The 20,611-nt window shown below is 41.5% G+C and overlaps 1 protein-coding gene across 1 annotated transcript in view; it reads right to left on the bottom strand.

Annotated features, from left to right (window-relative positions):
- Nucleotides 1–20,611, bottom strand: part of LOC117513625 (vacuolar protein sorting-associated protein 13B-like) — a 1,146,044-nt gene that overhangs the window by 562,282 nt on the left and 563,151 nt on the right. The window contains 2 exon segments of the mRNA XM_034173849.1: nt 11,376–11,490; nt 14,614–14,785. Of these exon segments, the coding sequence (XP_034029740.1) occupies nt 11,376–11,490; nt 14,614–14,785 (287 nt within the window).

The following is a 20,611-nucleotide window of genomic DNA, read 5'->3' as shown; positions in this document are numbered from 1 at the left end:
TTTGCTAATAAAATTCTAACTATTAGAGAAAAAATTACTCATAACCATCCCAAAGACATATCGTTATCTTTGGCTGCTTTCAGTGATGCCGGTATTTGGTTAGACTCTTTCTCTCCGATTGTTCTGTTTGAGTTATTTTCATTAGTTACTTTCTCCAAACCATCAACATGTCTATTAGACCCCATTCCTACCAGGCTGCTCAAGGAAGCCCTACCATTAATTAATGCTTCGATCTTAAATATGATCAATCTATCTTTATTAGTTGGCTATGTACCACAGGCTTTTAAGGTGGCAGTAATTAAACCATTACTTAAAAAGCCATCACTTGACCCAGCTATCTTAGCTAATTATAGGCCAATCTCCAACCTTCCTTTTCTCTGAAAAATTCTTGAAAGGGTAGTTGTAAAACAGCTAACTGATCATCTCCAGAGGAATGGTCTATTTGAAGAGTTTCAGTCAGGTTTTAGAATCCATCATAGTACAGAAACAGCATTAGTGAAGGTTACAAATGATCTTCTTATGGCCTCGGACAGTGGACTCATCTCTGTGCTTGTTCTGTTAGACCTCAGTGCTGCTTTTGATACTGTTGACCATAAAATTTTATTACAGAGATTAGAGCATGCCATAGGTATTAAAGGCACTGCGCTGCGGTGGTTTGAATCATATTTGTCTAATAGATTACAATTTGTTCATGAATCTTCTTCACAGACTAAGGTTAATTATGGAGTTCCACAAGGTTCTGTGCTAGGACCAATTTTATTCACTTTATACATGTTTCGCTTAGGCAGTATTATTAGACAGCATTGTTTAAATTTTCATTGTTACGCAGATGATACCCAGCTTTATCTATCCATGAAGCCAGGACACACACCAATTAGCTAAACTGCAGGATTGTCTTAAAGACATGGATGACCTCTAATTTCCTGCTTTTAAACTCAGATAAAACTGAAGTTATTGTACTTGGCCCCACAAAATCTTAGAAACATGGTGTCTAACCAGATCCTTACTCTGGATGGCATTACCCTGACCTCTAGTAATACTGTGAGAAATCTTGGAGTCATTTTTGATCAGGATATGTCATTCAATGCGCATATTAAACAAATATGTAGGACTGCTTTTTTGCATTTGCGCAATATCTCTAAAATTAGAAAGGTCTTGTCTCAGAGAGATGCTGAAAAACTAATTCATGCATTTACTTCTTCTAGGCTGGACTATTGTAATTCATTATTATCAGGTTGTCCTAAACGTTCCCTGAAAAGCCTTCAGTTAATTCAAAATGCTGCAGTTAGAGTACTGACAGGGACTAGAAGGAGAGAGCATATCTCACCCATATTGGCCTCTCTTCATTGGCTTCCTGTTAATTCTAGAATAGAATTTAAAATTCTTCTTCTTACTTATAAGGTTTTGAATAATCAGGTCCCATCTTATCTTAGGGACCTCATAGTACCATATCACCTCAATAGAGCGCTCGCTCTCAGACTGCAGGCTTACTTGTAGTTCCTAGGGTTTGTAAGAGCAGAATGGGAGGCAGAGCCTTTAGCTTTCAGGCTCCTCTCCTCTGGAACCAGCTCCCAATTCAGATCAGGGAGACAGACACCCTCTCTACTTTTAAGATTAGGCTTAAAACTTTCCTTTTTGCTAAAGCTTATAGTTAGGGCTGGATCAGGTGACCCTGAACCATCCCTTAGTTATGCTGCTATAGACTTAGACTGCTGGGGGGTTCCCATGATGCACTGAGTGTTTCTTTCTCTTTTTGCTCTGTATGCACCACTCTGCATTTAATCATTAGTGATTGATCTCTGCTCTCTTCCACAGCATGTCTTTTTCTTGATTCTCTCCCCTCAGCCCCAACCAGTCCCAGCAGAAGACTGCCCCTCCCTGAGCCTGGTTCTGCTGGAGGTTTCTTCCTGTTAAAAGGGAGTTTTTCCTTCCCACTGTCGCCAAGTGCTTGCTCACAGGGGGTCGTTTTGACCGTTGGGGTTTTTCCGTAATTATTGTATGGCCTTGCCTTACAATATAAAGCGCCTTGGGGCAGCTGTTTGTTGTGATTTGGCGCTATATAAATAAAATTGATTTGATTTGATTTGTACCATGCAGGAACAGCGTTTGCCGCTCCTCTTTCCATGACAAAAACTCCTGTAACAGTGGAATGTGCCGTTCATTTCTAAACTGGACGCTGTCTTGATCCGGTATGTCGTCTGACTAGCACAGGAATTGTGAAAAGACGTGGACATCAGCACATTTTTGGCACATTAAGACAGACATGTGGAGGAGTTCCGCGCATCGCGGTGGAGCCGCATGGCGCAAAGCAACGCCGTGATGAAGCCTTCCAGGACATGTTGGGGCATGTCCAGCTCATGCACAATCACAATCGGATAATCACACGACTGAAAAGAAACCGGAATCCATCTGAAATCCACCTGAAAGCTGTCCTGTCCCGCGTAATGAATGGCTCCGTGGAGCGTCCCTCCACTTTTCTTTCCATGAAAAAAACTCCTGTAACAGTGGAATGTGCCGAAAAAGTGCTGATGTCCACGTCTCCTGCCTTTTTGTGAAAGTCAGATGAGGTCCCGGATCAACAAAGCTTTCATGCTGGAAATGATCTGGTTGTTTCAGCGGGGTCTGAGCATGTCGATCGGCGCTGGGAGCATGCCACGCTCTCATTAGTTGTGGGCCGTCCTTAAAGCAGCAGTAACACTCCTTAATCTGTATAATCCCCATAAAATCGTCCCTGAAAGCCATATTAATTTTTCCGAACGGTGTCCACCTGGAGGTCTCTCACAGTTTCTGGAAAAAAAATGATGCAGCAAACCTCCAAATCGTTCAGACATTTATTCGAAATAAAAATCAGACAAGAGGGGTGGACCACTGCTCACACAAAGCCTGCTCACAGGCAAATGACGCAAGGTTGAAGCTTGGCTGATGCAATCACACGTGATTCAAATCCATATGGTTTTTGAAAAAAATAAAAAGGTCCGATACGTTTCTCACAGACCTCGTATAAGTCCTGAGACACAAGCCATTTAGTCCATAAGCCAGTGGTCAAGTTTGATCTAATCAGTACCACTTAACACACACAAGGCCAAGCACTGGTCAAATGACCAATCTACCTCTAAGGCCCACAGGAGAGTCAAATGACCCCAAGATCCCCTGTGGAGAGCTACTTCTGTTATGTAAACAAGGAAGTCTCAGAACACCTCAGGGGAGGGGCTGACTTGGCTTGCCACATTCTTGTGTTTGCATATTTGCTGTCTGTGTGCCTGCTTAGCTGAAAGGGCTGCTGAAATGTACCAAAAAACACACCAAAAGAAAACTTTGTTTTCTGGATTTTATTGAAATGTACCAAAATGTACCAAAAAACACACCAGAAATCCAAAATATATACAATAGGTACAGGTTACAGTCACTCACAATGACTAACATTCCCCACACTGCCATGGAAGGTCTTTTCTGCATTTGCCACAAGTATACCTATCGCATTTCAATACAATTCAGAAAACAAAATTTCATCTATCACCCAGGGTAAAGTTATTTATCCACCTAAGCACAAATCAGTAGCCCTTTCAGCTAAGCAAGCACACAGACAGCAAATATGCAAACACAAGAATGTGGCTAGCCAAGTCTGGGCGTCTGAGTGAGGTGTTCTGAGATTTCCTTGTTTACATAACAGAAGTACAGAACAGTACATAACAGAAGTAGCTCTCCACGGGGGATCTTGGGGTCATTTGACTCTCCGTGGGCTTTACAGGTAGAAGAGAAAAGCCTGGACCTCCCAGTGTTGGGGACTAAATGACACTTATGATCCAGCCTCAGTGTACCATGACCTACACAAAAATGTATGATGACCATCCCAGGGTGACAATTGTAGCCAGTGAATGAAAAATTACACAGGGGTCAAACATTAAAAATGCTTCAATCATATTGTCTGATCATAAAGATTACAAAAAGGTATATATCAGACTATCTTTGACTAAATTCTATAAAGTTAAGTTGTAAAAACAGCAAAAAAGTGGCAAAGGTCAATTTCAGTTTGTACAGGGGTCAAAAGTTAAAGTTGTTTGGTAAAAAGTGATGCAAATTATTGGTTGAGGTAATAGGATTAATAAACTGAAGTGTTCGTGTGACAGCGGTGATATGTGCAGTTGGAATGCCAGACTCATTCGAGGTGGAGGTGGGATTACACCAAGGATCAGCTCTGAGTCCTTTCTTGTTCACAGCAATGATGGACAGGTTGACAGATGAGATCAAACAGGAGTCTCCATGGATTATGGTGTTTGCAGCTGACACTGTGATCTGTGGTGAAATTAGATAGCAAGTTGAGTCTAGCCTGGAAAGGTGGAGATATGCTCTGGAGAGCAGGGGAATGAAAGTCAGTTGGAGCAAGACTGAGTACTTGTGTGTGAATGACAGGGAGCCCAGTGGAATAATGCAGTTACAGGGAGTAGAAGTGGTGAAAGTAGATGAGTTTAAATACTTGGGGACAACTGTCCAGAGTAATGAGAGTGTGGTAGAGAGATGAAGAAGAGAGTGCAGGCAGGGAGGAGTGGGTGGAAAAAAGTGGCAGGAGTGATTTGTGACCAAAGAATATCTGCTAGAGTGAAGGGGAAAGTCTACAAGACAGCAGTGAGACCAGCTATTGTACGGCTTAGAGACGGTGGCACTAACAAAAGAGCCTTTATTGTCACTGCATATATATATAAATATATACAATAAAATCTGTCCTCTGCATTTAACCCACCCTAGTTAAAGTTAGATGCAATCCAACCACTAGGAGCAGTGGGCAGCCAGTCCAGCGCCCGGGGATGGCCACCATATATTTTGTGGAAGTCATGCTACACTAAGGCTGGACTGAAACTGTTTCATACCGTTAAGTGGCACTGAAAACCTGCTTGGACAATGGACTACTTGGTAAAACCTTTTTAACACTTATATATATTGTTATCCTTTTAAGTCTAACAACTGGAATCAGTGACAACCAGAATCAGAACCCACAAATGTTGAGCAGTGCAGTGCCTCCCAATTACAGCCCAACACTAACCTTCACTAAATATACAACAAAACTCTGACTCACACCTACAAATCTAATACAGAGTAACAACTGTCAAAAAACATGGTTATGTAGGGTCTGCTCCTTACTCTCCCTCTGACCAAGGCCGCGCCTACATCTGGACTTGGTCCCGGGGCGCCGGACTGTGGCTACCCACTGCTCCTAGTAGTTGGATTGTGTCTAATTGTAATTAGGATGTTTAAATGCAGAGAACAAATTTCATTGTATATATGTATAGTGACAAATAAAGGAAATAATTATTACTAGTATTATTATTATAAGTTTCAACAAGCACTTTGAAGAACTTTGAAAAGAACATTGGTCAAAATGTTCCATTTTTTAAAACTGCCCTCTCTAAAGGTATAACGAATTGGTCCTCACAACGATAGATACTGTATAGAAGTGTGCACATGCAAACACACACACACGTGCGCACACACACACAAAGATTATTATTACGGTTGTTTAGAATGCCAAATCCTGCACAGCACATTTATGGCAAACGCTTCACACAATGGAAATGATTCAACAACATCTGCGTGGTTTCTTTTAATCTACACCCTCACCCATTTTGCCCCCCCTTCACCTGGATTACTCCCCACCAGAACACCAAGAGTTCAACATGGAGCCGGTTTAAAGACGCACATATAACCGCGCACAGCTGTGAGTGTGTCACTGTCTTCCTGTGTTAAAAGTTTTATATTATACGATTATGATACAAACCAGTATCATGTATGAACATCGTGTTACAAACTCCTCCCTCTTCCAGTCCACCACTACCACCAATCTACCTCTCTCCCATCATCCCTCGCTTTTCTCTCTGTTTCTTTGCTCCCATCCAGTCATCCCTCACTCACAGCCATTTGCTGCACAGCTGGAAAACATCAGCTCCAATTTGCGTGAGCTGCTCCTCCAAGCGAATAAGGGTGAACTGTCACCGGCTGTCCTATCCTGGGGGTGCACGGTTGCTGAAGGAGACCTGGCTTCATAATCTCTGGACTTCCTACCGGACAGGAAACAGCCACCTAGAGAGCTTAATACTATCGCTCACCTCCTGCTTACTGCTCGTCTGCTCTGCGATCAGACAGCCGCTCGCCTACCTGCTTCAGCAGTTTTTTAACCCGTAATGTTAGCACTCCCTCTCTTTTTTCCCAGACTCCTTTTAGGATACAATCACGGGTTCAATCATCTATTTACTTCCTATATTTCCCTGCCCTTTCCAAATTTCCATTCATTTTCCAGCACTGAGATATATACGACCAGATCAGACACTTTCTCTGTCAGGCTTGATTCAATATGACCCGCTATACACAAATAACTTGGGCTGGGTGACAAAATACCAGACAATTATCTGTTCAGAATGATTAATTTGGACTCCAACCCCTGTGGGCTCTCTGGTGTATCTGTATGATCCAGATTAGTGTGGGCTAAGAGCCCAGAGGTCTTCCACTGTGTCCTGAACAGCCATGACTGTAACCTGGCTTGGATTGTGGAACACGCTCGCCTGCCAGAGCTTTGGTCGGGTAAAAAGAGTGTTGAGACCATGTTGTTAAATGCACATTAAAATGAAATAACCTAAAAATGAGAAAATTGATCTATTATCTACTTAGGAAGGCATAGAGGTCTACTACAGAGATTATGGTTGGCTCCCTCTCATATGCAATTGGACACACACCTGTGGAGCGCAGAGAAAAATGATATAACGACACACGACACTTTCATGATCTCCAAACCGTCTCGAGGCTGACAACGGCCTGGCTCTTGACTGATACTACGTCCTGCGTGCAGCACATATGGCCTGACAGAGTATAAATCAACTGAGCAGGAACAAACAGGGAGGTCTGTGAGATGCTCGCTAGAGAGGCAGGTCCAACGCCAAACAGATCACCTCAGTCCCGCTCAGGTCTGAACTGACGTGTTAGACCTGGCTGAGGCGATTTAATATGCTGGCAAATCAGAATCGATCGCTATTACTGTATCAGGCGCGGGGGACTAGATTCGTAATGCTGATGGTTCAATAAGGACACGGGCCCATCTCTTGATCACTGTCTGGCTTAATCTGAAAACCAGACGTGCGTATCTACACAGGCACATAGGCACACAGCTTTGGAGACATGACAAGCACATTCTGGTCCTGTGGATGCAACATGCTGGTGCGCTAGATCCTCGTTTCATTATCTCTTCAGGCCGAGACAGACGGAATTGCCTCCTGCTAAGCGGAATCTTCCCAACTGAACAGACAGCTCAGGCACGAACTCGGCACACACTCCAAGGCGCTGACTCTATTGGAGAGGTATGTGATCACAGCGAGCAGGAAGGGATACAGGAAAAAATTACCTTTTGGATACTGAAAATGGGGGAAAATCTCCAACTGAGTACATTTTCATGACCACAATAATCCCGATAAGTGGGAATAATCAAGTAATGGTAATAATCTGATTTGACATGTTTACATGCACTTTAGCAATGTGACAATTGAAAAAAAAAACAGGTTTACATGATTTAGTCTGTTAGCTGGATTTCTTTCCAGGTTTGTGACATCAAACTGTTATTTTCTACACTTCCTATCAAGATTATATTGAATATTCAGACAGAAAATTCATTAATGGAGTTTTATTGTTTTTTTGTTAGTTTTTTGTCAGAGTCAGAGTCTACAAAAAAAGATCATATTTTAATATGATCTAACATAATATGACACACAAATGACAGACAGACAGACAGACAGACAGACAGACAGACAGACAGACAGACAGACAGACAGACAGACAGACAGACAGACAGACAGACAGATAGATAGATAGATAGATAGATAGATAGATAGATAGATAGATAGATAGATAGATAGATAGATAGATAGATAGATAGATAGATAGATAGATAGATAGATAGATAGATAGATAGATAGATAGATAGATAGATAGATAGATAGATATGGGAGGTGATGGTCTAGTGGTATAAACTGCTTTGAGGTTCTGATTCAGATGGAAATGTGAGATATAAATGCAGTTCATTTACTATACATTAAACGTTGTGCTGCATGTTAGTTCTTTCATTCCTTTGAAGTCTTCCTTCAGTAATTTGTATGCAGTTCTATGCATTAGGATGGATTAATTCACTCGATGCCACTGACTCTAAAACGCGTCTTTTCCGATAGTAACGCCCCGCACCAAAGACGCGTCATCGAGCCAATTTCTTTTCTTCTCTTTTCTTTTCTTGTGGTATGTTTGTTGTTGACATGGACATAGAACTCAATTTTCTATGGGTCTTGAAAAAACACTCAAATGCTGAAAAAATCCTGGCACTGGGATGTTCTAAACTTTGAAAATGGCTAGCACTCAAGTTAAATGCAGAGGACAAATTTTGTCGTATGTGTGCATATGTACAATGACAATAAAGGCTCTATTCTATTCTGTTGAGATTCCAACTTGCACTTTTGTTTTTGAAAAATTAACCTTAAACTAATGTAATGTTGCTAGACAACAGTAAACGAAATACCACTGCATATCAGCAGCATCTGACCAAAGTATTTGTTTTTGCAACTTGGTTCGAGTTACAAAAGATGGAGTTAACCTCCCCAAGATAAAATTTTCTTGAAGAGAAAATAAAAAAAAAGACCAGCAGCCCTTGTGGCCAGACAAGATAATGTTAACAAACGAAAAGACATTTTTACACAAGCTCAGGTGTATAAAAAAGTGAGAGAAATCACATTAACAATATACATGCATCAGAGCAAATGGAATATGTGTCAAAAACCATCAGATTTCTCATCACCCGATAAGGGCCTTAAGGTGATAAAGCATGTTGCATTATGTCATTTATATTTCCTCTTTAATAATGTGGTAACTCCAAAAATGAGACAATGATCGCTTTAATAGTGTGCATGTAAATGTGCTTATTGCTGGTAGGAATGTTGTAGTCAGTACAGAAGGAAGAGATGAAATTTACAATCTTTAGTCCCAGCTGAATTTCCTCTGTAATGCACAATGTGCTTCCATTATTTCCCAGCCCAAAGTTAAATTACCCCATTTGTGACTGGAACTTGATGCATGGAGAGATTACCATAAAGATGCAGTGGACGGCTGCCCAGTGGCTTTCCTCTTCTAACAACACGTTAATGTTCCTGTGAATCGATTCAGACACCGCAGGCAGAGAGAAAGTGACTGACGCACTGACTGAACTCCTCTGAGTGTCATAGTTCAGCTAACAGGGGCGGCTTAACCCGTCTGTTGACCGTCTGTCGTTCTGTGGTCGCCCACCACAACAGCTGTGTGAAAGGACAACGCTGAGGTGATAATCTGAAAAATCACCTGTGTGAGCAGACAGGGGAGCAGACAAAGTGTTAGTGACATTGGTGCAGGGGGGCGTGTGTGCTGGTGTTGGACAGCGAGGGAATGTGGAGGGTGAGACAGAGGTTAGACAGACCTCCCACCAATTGAGGGGGCGATGTTCAATCAGTTCATTTAGACTGGAGCCCGACTGATATATCTGCTGGCCAGTAATATCGGCTGATATGAGCCTTTCACCAATATGTCAGTTTCGGCATTATTTTTGCTCATATGAAAACTTTTATTTTACTGAAAAACCATGCAGAGAAACACTTTGGCTGTTGGAAATGGTGTCATTATGTAGTTTGTCCAGCAAAGGGCCTACCTATGGCATTGTTTACAATGATCTCAAGCATGGCTCGGACTCCCATCACCCCTTGGTCACATTAGTTACAAGACACAGAGGTAAAGCGACCAGCTGTCATTCATCATTTTGAGTCAGAGTGGGCCTTTTGCAACAATTGAAGACAAGTGGTTATTATACCGCCAGCTAGGTGAGGCCAAAACAGAGGAGTAGTCGATTTTAAGCAAATGCTGAGTTATGTGACACAGCGACTGCCAATCAGAGTGATGGCAGAATGACATACTTTGGCTGGTTATTCATAGTTATGAATTTTCGAGCCCATGTTTAAACTCTAATATGTATATGTCATGGACAAGAACGAGCGAAGCTCTTCAGAATCTCAACATGTCATTTAGATCCTTCAGACATTTTTCAGTAAATGCTTCTGGGCAGCATTACAATGGCTAAAAACCTTCAAACCCCCAGACTCCCCGACGATGGCCCTCTTAGCTCCTCGCCATTTTAAGCATTTTTCTTACTTTGCATCTCACATGCCTAGAAAAGTCCTCACCATCTCATTTAGATCATTCAGACTTATTTTCAGTAAATGCTTCTGGGCAGCATTAGCATGGCTAAAAACTTTCATGCAATTTACACACTGAATAGTCACTGACTCACCTCATGTGCTGTCAAGGTATGCACTGTCTCTCACTTTAGCGTTCATAAATTCAATGTTGACTCACATTTAGCATTTCCTGTTTCAGTGATGACTGTGTACTGAATATCCGTGAGATCTCCTCTTTCTGTTTTTTAAATTTACTTTATTTTTTTAATTGAAACAAACAAAAACCTACACAATGCTCAAAATTGCTCAAAATTTGTCACTTCCTGTTTCACTGTGGACTCAAAATTTGGCACTTCCTGTTTGAGGCACAGTGCACCATGAACGAGCTTCACTCGTATAAAACCTGAAGTCTCAGTTACATTTCTTTGTCATAAAGGTTTGATAATGAAATTTTAGGAATGATTTCCATTTTTATGTATGTTTCAGCAGATATATATACTGGTATTGTATATTTTGTATGTTATTGCCACCCCACCCCCCCACCCCCAAAAAAGGTTAGGCTCTAGTTTAGCCACAATTTCAAGATTTCAACATTGTATTTTCTTTCACGTTAGGCATCAAAGGGGTGTCTACCCAACTTACACTGGGCAAGAGGTGGGGAGGAGCTCGGACAGATCAACAGCCCATCACAGCTGATCGACAGCCCATCAAAGACAACCACAAATCTATGACCAATTAAAGGTCATCAATTAGCCAAGGGGTGGTCAACAGTGTGTCAAGAAGGGCCAGGACTGCAACTGATCACCTCAACAGGTGGTTTTACTGATGCACGCCATCCTTCAACTGTAAGACCTGATCATTTGTGACATGACCTTTTGAGGTGGTCGGGAAGCAAAGAAAACCTGCACTGTCTCAGTCATTCATGCCCTTCCCAAATTAGCCTCATCTGTATGGGTTCTGGACTATGGGAGGATGCATGTAGACAAGGGGAACATACAAACTCCACAAAGAAAAGACCCAAATGGAACTTGAGGCTGGACATCTTCCTGCTTCAGCTCTAAATGCTAAACAAAAATGTGAACAACAACAAAACAATAATAATAAAAAGTTATACTGTACATGATGCACCTCTCGTGTCTATGAGATGTACTCTACCTGCATCTGTAGTGGTCGATGTTGAAGCTGCCCACTTTACATTTGATCTTTGTATAAACATCCTGGACATCTACTGAGGCGCTCAGGTCTTCTAGTTCACTGATGACACAAATTTCTAAATAAATAAAACAAAAACAAGACCAATCAGAGACTACAGACCAACGCACCTGTTAATCTCTAAAGCATTTGTAATTTTACACATACAAGCATATTGATGTTTTTCCTCAGTGCACCTTGTGTGCAATCAAACCATGCATAAAGTGAGTAAGCTTCACAGAATGATTAACTAAAGTCATATTAAACTGAACCTATGAGCTGAGCTATCATTCTTCTCTCACTGTTTCCAATGAGAAAGCATGACCCTAGCTCAAAAAAGGAAAAACAAAAAAACAAAAAACAGAATTAGTGCATGTTTCGGAAAATGGACTTTGCATTTTTGAGAAAATGGACTTTATGCATCTTTGGGAAAACAGACTGTGCATCTTTGAGAAATAGACTTCTGTATCTTTGAGAAAATGGTCTTCATGCATGTTTGGGAAAAATGCTCTTCATGCGTGTTTTGGAAAAATGGAGTTTGTGCGTGTTTGGAAAACTGGACTCTGTGCACCTTTGTGAAAATGGTCTTCATGCATGTTTGGGAAATGGTCTTCGTACATCTTTGGGAAAATAGACTGCCTATATTGGAAAATGGTCTTTGTGCATTGTTGGAATTATTGTCTTTGTGCATGTTTGGGAAATGGTCTTTGTGCATCTTTGGGAAAATAGACTCCATGCATCTTTTGGAAAATGGTTTTCGTGCATGTTTGGGAAATAGTCTTCGAGCATCTGTGGGGAAAATGGACTTTAGGTGTGTTTGGGAAAATGGACTTTGTGCAACTTAGGGAAAAAGGACTTTGTGCATCTTTGGGAAAATGGTTTTCAAACATGAACATCTGTGTTGTATGAGGGGCGACTGAGAAGTTTTGAGTCTGACCCAGAAAAAGCAGGGTGTACAGTTCTTCATCTTTTGCATTCTGAGAAACCAACATTTCTTGAGAATGTGTGATGGTTTGGCTCACTGAGTGCAATGTTGAGAAATGGTTTCTCAAAATGCAAAAGATGGAGAACCACACCCTACTTTTTCTGGGTCAGACTCTAAACATCTCAAATGCCCTTTGTACATTCATACCTTAAATACCCACACTCTCACTTCTTACCCCAGCACAGCTGATGAGGCCTGGTGCTGGCTGAAATGCATCCAGCGCAGTGGGTAAGTCTATAGCATCTCAGCCTTAGAGGCTGTTCACAACCTAAAGAGTGATGGCTCTGAAATTTTCATGCATGTTTGAGAAAATGAACTTCACTGAAGTGAAGCAAATACTTGTGCTGTTGTTTTGTGGTGCTTCTGACAAACACAGTTGTTCCTGGTGGCTTATTAACATTGCAACACAAATTGTTTTAGCTTTATTATGGATACATTCAATGGAAAAAACACTCCAAAGTTGTTCAAGTCATAGTCTTCAACTGCAGTGTTGACACTGAAGTATAATCTTGTGAAACCTAACCTGAAAGCACAGTGGAAACCCTGAAGTGGTTCATCATAATAGAGGGAATGTGTACTACTGATCTTTGCCTTAAATGGAGTTACTGCAAACTCATACTTGAATTTCTATGTCTAATCTTCAAGCATTATACCAGAGAACCGATAGCATTGGAAGGGCTGTTTTTTCCATTTCATTGTAAGAGGGAAGCACTTTATTTCTTTTCTCTTTGAAAAACACATTACATCATGACAAACTGCAGTAGAATCTACAGTCCAACAGCGTATTTGTGATATTATTCTTTGAATAGATTGCACACACTCAATTTTGTTGATATCCTCTCGACAACACTAGTTTTAATGATGCGCCCCACAAAGATAATCCAGCGGTAAATTCATCCCACAACTCAGACGTCTCGTATTAAAACAAAATCTAAAGTAATGCCTATTTAGGATGTCAAAGCATCTCTGTGAGACTCCTCTAGTACATGCGGCCTCCACAGTTAAAGTCCTTACAATGGGCAATCTGGGAGGCAGATGTTAAATATTGAGATTACCGATTAAAGGTAAACCCTGCCTGTCATCGTCCCAGTAAATTTAATGAGGGAGAAGAGGCAGTTTGCTTGGGATTCATCATCCATTCATTTATTTGTCTTTGCCCTGCTTACTCTTCCTCCACAGATGCGTTTCCTTCCTGGGTGTTTAGCATTCAAATCAGAAAAGAAATAAAAAGGAGGTGATGAAACTTCAAGTGTAGATGTGGCATGACTATAAAAACCAAACAGCTTCCTGATTTGTTTTTTCACAATGCACGCAGTTCATCGTGTGTGACAAGCATTTCCTGATTTATACCTGAAAGCTTCATTTATTGCCTGATACATTCACAAAACCTCACACATCTATTATTTCACTAGATGACTAGCGATTGACTGGACTGGTTAGCCCAGATGACAGGATCCCTTGAATGGACTGTTGATTTCATCTGAAGTCACACTGCCCCAGTTGCTACAAAGTGCAACCGCCACTCCAACCAAGCACATTTAATGTATAAATTGTCAATTTGAAAATACCATTTTAACTTAGTTCGTGCCTGCAGCGGTTATAGACTCCATGCTATGTAAAAGGGATTTATGTCAAATGTACATTGGTCTTACGGCAGTGTTATACACCACATTTACGCCGCTGCATTGGAGCTCATCTAAGAAATAAATGTGTTGGCTTGTTTCACTGGTGTGTGCAGCAGTGGATTAAACAAATAAGGTGACTTATCTACATACCTCCGGGTGCTGCGGCTTCCTCCCACATCCAAAGACATGCAGGTTAGGTGAACTGGAAACTCTAAATTGACCACTGCTACATGCAGGTGTGAATGCATTTGTTTGTTTGTCTACATGTGACCCCGCGACAGACTGACGTCTTATTCAGGGTGTACCCTGCCTCATGCCCTATGGCTGCTGTCATAGGCTCCAGCCCCCCACAACCCCTTTCCCCCATGACCTTTACTTGGAGTAAGTGGGAACAGAAAATGGATGGATGGATGTTTGTAGACAGGTCAGGTTTGGAAACACTGTTAGCGCTGTGTGTTAAACACACAGAGACCAATGGTCCAGTCTAATCTCTGCAAATGTAGCCATCTATTTGCTGGAGTCAATGGTTACAATGCTTACACTTACACATTCAAAATGCATGTAATTAGCAAGTTGCTGAAGATTCAGGTACCTGCTTTTTTGGCCACTGGGTCAGCAGCAAAGAGTTTAACAGTGACCTTGGGTAACATCCACTGCATCCAGAGGCTGACCTTTCCACTGGTGCCGCCAATGCTGCTAGTTTTCTGCTCAAGCGTCACCGTGTCAGCAAAGGGTCCATCATCTCCAGCTGGTATCGAGTCACCCTGTGGAACCAAAACACGATCTGTTCAAGTCAGCTGATACGGTGGCCAACTGGTGTTTCAGGCAACATCTGACACAAACACATGACCTGGAACATGAAGAAAATTCCTGTATTAAAGAAAAATCTGGTGGTCTGCAGTACATTTCACAGTTAACTATGGCTGAGCTTTAATGTCTAAAATGTTTTTTACAGCAAACTTTAGTCTCTTTAGTGGGCTGTATTGTAGAGAAGCTTGAATCTTCGACTGGACTGGGTTGCTTGACGCGAGGACATTTCGCTTCAAATCGCCGAAGCTTCCTAGCTAAAATTCTTGCTCTGGTAGTCTGACTTCTGTGTTGTAGTCTGACCTCTGTCTTGACTCTTGTAGAGAAGAATAACAGAAGCCACAAAAGCTGGAGTTTTAAAACCTAACCAGACCCCTCCTACCGAGAGGCAGACTGCTATTGGCTAGTGACTAAACAATTGCTCTAATTAGCACCTATTATGCTCTAGTTAGCACCCTCCTAATGACAGGGTAGCTGTCCCACCTAACGATGGGCCTGACACCTCTCCTGGGCTGTATTAGTTTTCTAAACAGGTAAATGATCAGTTTTAAGAGATTTGCTCACCAACATTTGTTCAGTGAAACAAAATTCCACACCAAACATATACATACATACATATATATATATATATATATATATATATATACACGAGGTCTGTCAATAAAGCAACGGTCCTTTTTATTTTTTTCAAAAACTATATGGATTCATTCATATGTTTTTACGTCAGACATGCTTGAACCCTCGTGTGCATGCGTGAGTTTTTCCACGCCTGTCGGTGACGGCATTCGCCTGTGAGCACTCCTTGTGGGAGGAGTCGTCCAGCCCCTCGCGGAATTCCTTTGTCTGAGAAGTTGCTGAGAGACTGCGCGTTGTTTGGTCAAACTTTTTCTAAACCTGTGAGACACATCGAAGTGGACACGGTTCGAAAAATTAAGCTGGTTTTCAGTGAAAATTTTAACGGCTGATGAGAGATTTTGAGGTGATTCTGTCGCTTTAAGGACTTCCCACGGTGCGAGACGTCGCTCAGCGCTCTCAGTCGCCGTCGTCAGCCTGTTCAAGCTGAAAACCTCCACATTTCTGGCTCTATTGATCCAGGACGTCGTGAGAGAACAGAGAAGTTTCAGAAGAAGTCGGTTTCAGCATTTTATCCGGATATTCCACTGTTAAAGGAGATTTTTTTTAATGAAAGACGTGCGGACGGGTCCGCGCGTCGGGACGCAGCCGACGCGGTGCGGCGGCACAGGAAAAACACCTCCGTGTTGATAACCATTTGTAAAATCCAGGCGGCTTTTGATGACTTTCAGTGGAGTGAGTATATGAGAAATTGTTTAACAGCAGGACATGCTCCAACTTGTCCTTAAGGCTTTCAACAGAGGTGTTTTTCCTGTGGCGGAGCGTCGCGTGCGCGGACCCGTCCGCACGTCTTTCATTAAAAAAAATCTCCTTTAACAGTGGAATATCCGGATAAAATGCTGAAACCGACTTCTTCTGAAACTTCTCTGTTCTCTCACGACGTCCTGGATCAATAGAGCCTGAAATGTGGAGGTTTTAAGCTTGAAACAGGCTGACGACGGCGCCTGAGAGCCCTGAGCGACGTCTCGCACCGTGGGAAGTCCTTAAAGCGACAGAATCACCTCAAAATCTCTCATCAGCCGTTAAAATTTTCACTGAAAACCAGCTTAATTTTTCGAACCGTGTCCACTTCGATGTGTCTCACAGGTTTAGAAAAAATTTTGATCAAACAACGCGCCAGTCTCTCAGCAACTTCTCAGACAAAGGAATTCCGACGAGGGGCTGGACGACTCCTCCCACAAGGAGTGCTCACAGGCGAATGACGTCACCGACAGGCGTGGAAAAACTCACGCATGCGCACGAGGGTTCAAGCATGTCTGACGTAAAAACATATGAATGAAATCCATATAGTTTTTGAAAAAAATAAAAAGGACCGTTACTTTATTGACAGCCCTCGTATATATATATATAATTTTAAACTGCATCATTTGATCTCAGATAATTTCAAGATCTTATTTCAGTAAACTGTAAAACGGTAATTTTCACTTGTTCCTCATGTGAGATTTTGTTAGATTTTTTTTTTTTACTTGTTACAAATTTAAAAACACCTTGTTTTCAGAAAAAAAGAAATAATATCCCAAATAATGTCTTGAAATGAGCTGAGAAACCTCATTATGAGATTAATTTTAATGATATTATGGCGCCATTCCACAGAGTGCTGTTCCTTCACATTTTGCACTTTTTTGGATAGTTGGTGATCATAGTAGAATGGCGCCCAGCAGAATAGAGGTGTTAGGAACTCTCACATCTTTTATAAATAACACAGCCATTTAAAAATTTTACGATGAGTCAAAAAGAAAAGAAGATGTTTCCAAGATTCTTTCAATTATCTTACTGAAACTTTACTTAAGTGATTGTGTCATATTAAGTGTAGATTAGGTACAAACACACTTGGTAATATTTTGTATTTTTGCAGTATAACGAATAAGATTTAATGAATGTTGTTGCAGAGTGTGGCCAGCAACAGATTCATTCCATGTCAGGGCTGACCCACAGAAAGTGGAAGAGTTGGTCATTGAGTTTGTTAATTTCACTGTTTGTTTACCCTTGAAGAAATGTGTTACACTTTGGTGTGGGTTCAAATAAAGGAGTAGAGCCAAAATAATTATAATGATGATAATAATAATAATAATAATAATAATAATGAAAAAGACAAGATAATGCAAGCACATGATCCACTAATTTTCAAGAAATGAAGTGAAAAGTTTAAACTAATACTGGAACAGACAGGACTAAATTTGTTATGCTGTTATTTTTCTTTTTTTTTTTTTTTAACTGCGCAAACATTGTATATATCATTCTGTGAATGAATTTATGCGTTGAAGGCGTCTGTTAAATTATAATTGCATGTGCCGTTTCTGTGCACGTAGCCATAACAAAGCAACCACAATCTTTAAAGCTTTTTGATGTGAATGACATCAGTGTCTGGTGAGCAGAACTCCCCAAACTACAGCACGATGTGGGGGAAAAGGAACATGTTTTGGACCTGTCACTGCCGCTAACCCCAAACTGAGCACCCACATGGTCTACTTTCACTCAAATACGCCAGGACAATGTGAAGACCGGAACTAGAGGCGGAGATGGAACAATGAGTGCGATGTAGCGGCGGAGGAGGAGAAGGAAGAGGAGGCGGCGCAGTGGTGGCGGCTCCCATCCCGGCTGTGAAGTCCCATCTCATTACTGGATGTTTGGCAGGGCCCAGAAGATCACAGCCACGGGGACATTTTTTTTTAATTATCTCTTTCTTCCTGGTAAATCTGTTTTCCAAACATGTATCTCCACGGTTGACTCAGAAGCCAAAAAGCCTCACAAACAAACAATATGGCAATTTGCAGCTCGGGCTTTGTGGGGTTTGACTTTTTCCGCGCGTTCTCCCATCGGCGAGTGGTAATGACAGATTGTGTCATGGTTATCGAGCCTGGCTGTGGTTGGTGAGGAGGTTATCGGCCATCTCAATTAGAAAGCCCACAGCTGCCGGGCTGATTACAGTGCTGCAAAGAGGATCCAGATGAGGAAAGCGTTCCGCTATTCCGTGGCTGGGGGGGAGGGACGAGGGCTCTGCACTTATTTTAAATTTTTATTTAATTGCACATTTGAGAGCGCCTCACAGCACAACTGAATAACAACTTTGGAGGATGGTAATACAAATACAGATTAGGCCTGCTCAAAAATAGATTCAGCTTTACATGGAGACTGGTAGAAACTGATGAGAAGCATGTGCTCCATGAGAGGCAATCACTCAGAGAGAAAGAAAAGTCCATAATATCTGTTTAGGCACTTTGTCAAGGCGCAATTTCAACTTTATAAGATAATGAATCATTTAAGAAAAGCACTGAAGCTCTACGCACTATTGACAGGACCATTACAGTCCAGTATAATATCCTAGAGCTATAACCACATATCCAGAAAAAATAAAGCAAAAGACCATAAATACTGCACAAATGAAGAGAAAAATTCCACAAGAATAACAACGCTGAATCGCATAACTCCCCTACAACTTGCATGGATTCCAATCAAACGTCTAGCTGTATTATTATGTGTTTCCATGGAAGCAAACAGCCAAGGTGTGCAATAACAGCGAGTGGCAGTGAGTAATATGAGCCCGGTAGTAATGGTGTTCAGTCAGCCTCAATGGAAGATATACTAGTGTCAAATGCCTTTTGGGGACTAATTATTGTTGAGGTGGAGTCAAAACATGGCACTGTGCATGTGTACGCGTGTGCATGTGGTCGAGAGTGTTTAGTTTACATTTCTGGCCGCTTGGTGGGATTAGGCGCTGTAATGCCATGTGTGGAAACGGCAGCCAGCCGCTGGCGGTGTGGGAAGCTCAGACCGCTGTGTACTGCAGCGTGGTTACACGTTGGACACCCATGGCTTTCCAGCTAGAACCACTGCTGTCAATCCCATCCAGGCTGAATCCACCACAGGAAAGTTTTAAAAGAACATAAACTAATCTTATAGTACCATTTTTAAACGGAGATGTTTATTGATGCAAACTATCAATACATTTTTCTTGGTACTTGGAATTTGGCACCAATGAACATCCCATTCACAGGCCGGAGTCTCGGAGATTCATGACACACGATCAGTAAAATCAATTCCTTAAGTCACTTCAAATAAAATATAGTGTCATTATTATTATTAGGGAAACACAACCATTTTAGTAGTCATATAAAAATCATTTTAACACCTCATATAGACATGAGTAACTGCAATATCCCAAAAAAATGACATGAAATCATTTATCTGCAAATATAATATACAGTTGTATTCAAAATAATAGCAGTGTGATTAAAAAGGTGAGTAAAGCTCAAAATCCTTGTAACAGCTTTTATTTCCACACACACAAATGCATTGGGAGCACTGCACATTCTATTCCAAATCAAAACATGGAGAAAAATGTATCAAATTTGTAATCACTTCACAGAAGTGAAGAAAAAGGCTGTTCAAAAAATAGCAGTGTCTACATTTTTCTTTACAAACTCAAACATTTACTGTATAAACTGAACAATTCTTGTAGATTTATCTTTCCTGTGAATCACTGAACTAATATTTACTTGTATAACCACTGTTTCTGAGAACTGTTTTACATTGGTGTTGTATGGAGTCGAATAACTTCTGTCACCTGTGAACAGACCATAAACAGAAACACAGCAATTTCTAATATTTAATTCCTCTTATCAAGCGAATAATACAAGTATGATCCTTCTGTGCCTCTGTATATGACCCATGGTCATAGATGTACAGTCATGAATTGACATAAATGAAGCAGTGCACTCTTATTATGTCCACATCTGCTGGCCCACGCACATGTTCACCGAGTGGCACGCCAAAGGACAGCACGTCATGTGGACCAGAGCTGATGTGGGTGACGTGACATTCAGATCACCAGCTGAGTGCACACATGATCAGACGATCCTTTTCTCCTGGCACGGCCTGCCGACGTGCGCACTGACACGACTGCTCCAGCTCGTTGCAAAGGTGATATATGTTTTTATGTATTTCCACGTGAGGACAGCAGGCACACGCCCACGCCTCACAGTGAACAGTTTGAAGGTCATGTCCTTCAAAACACGGAACATGTTGTCCAGCTGTGACATCCAGGTCCAGAGATTTCAACAGCAGCTGCTAGCACAGACAGGCCCACTTTTTTGATCAGCGCACAGAACAAAACAAAGTGTCACTCTCTGTTTCTTTGCTCTGTGATGTTT

The sequence above is a fragment of the Thalassophryne amazonica genome, chromosome 7 (assembly GCF_902500255.1).
Source record: "Thalassophryne amazonica chromosome 7, fThaAma1.1, whole genome shotgun sequence".
NCBI classification, from domain to species: domain Eukaryota; kingdom Metazoa; phylum Chordata; class Actinopteri; order Batrachoidiformes; family Batrachoididae; genus Thalassophryne; species Thalassophryne amazonica.
This window is presented reverse-complemented; position numbering and strand designations above follow the sequence as displayed.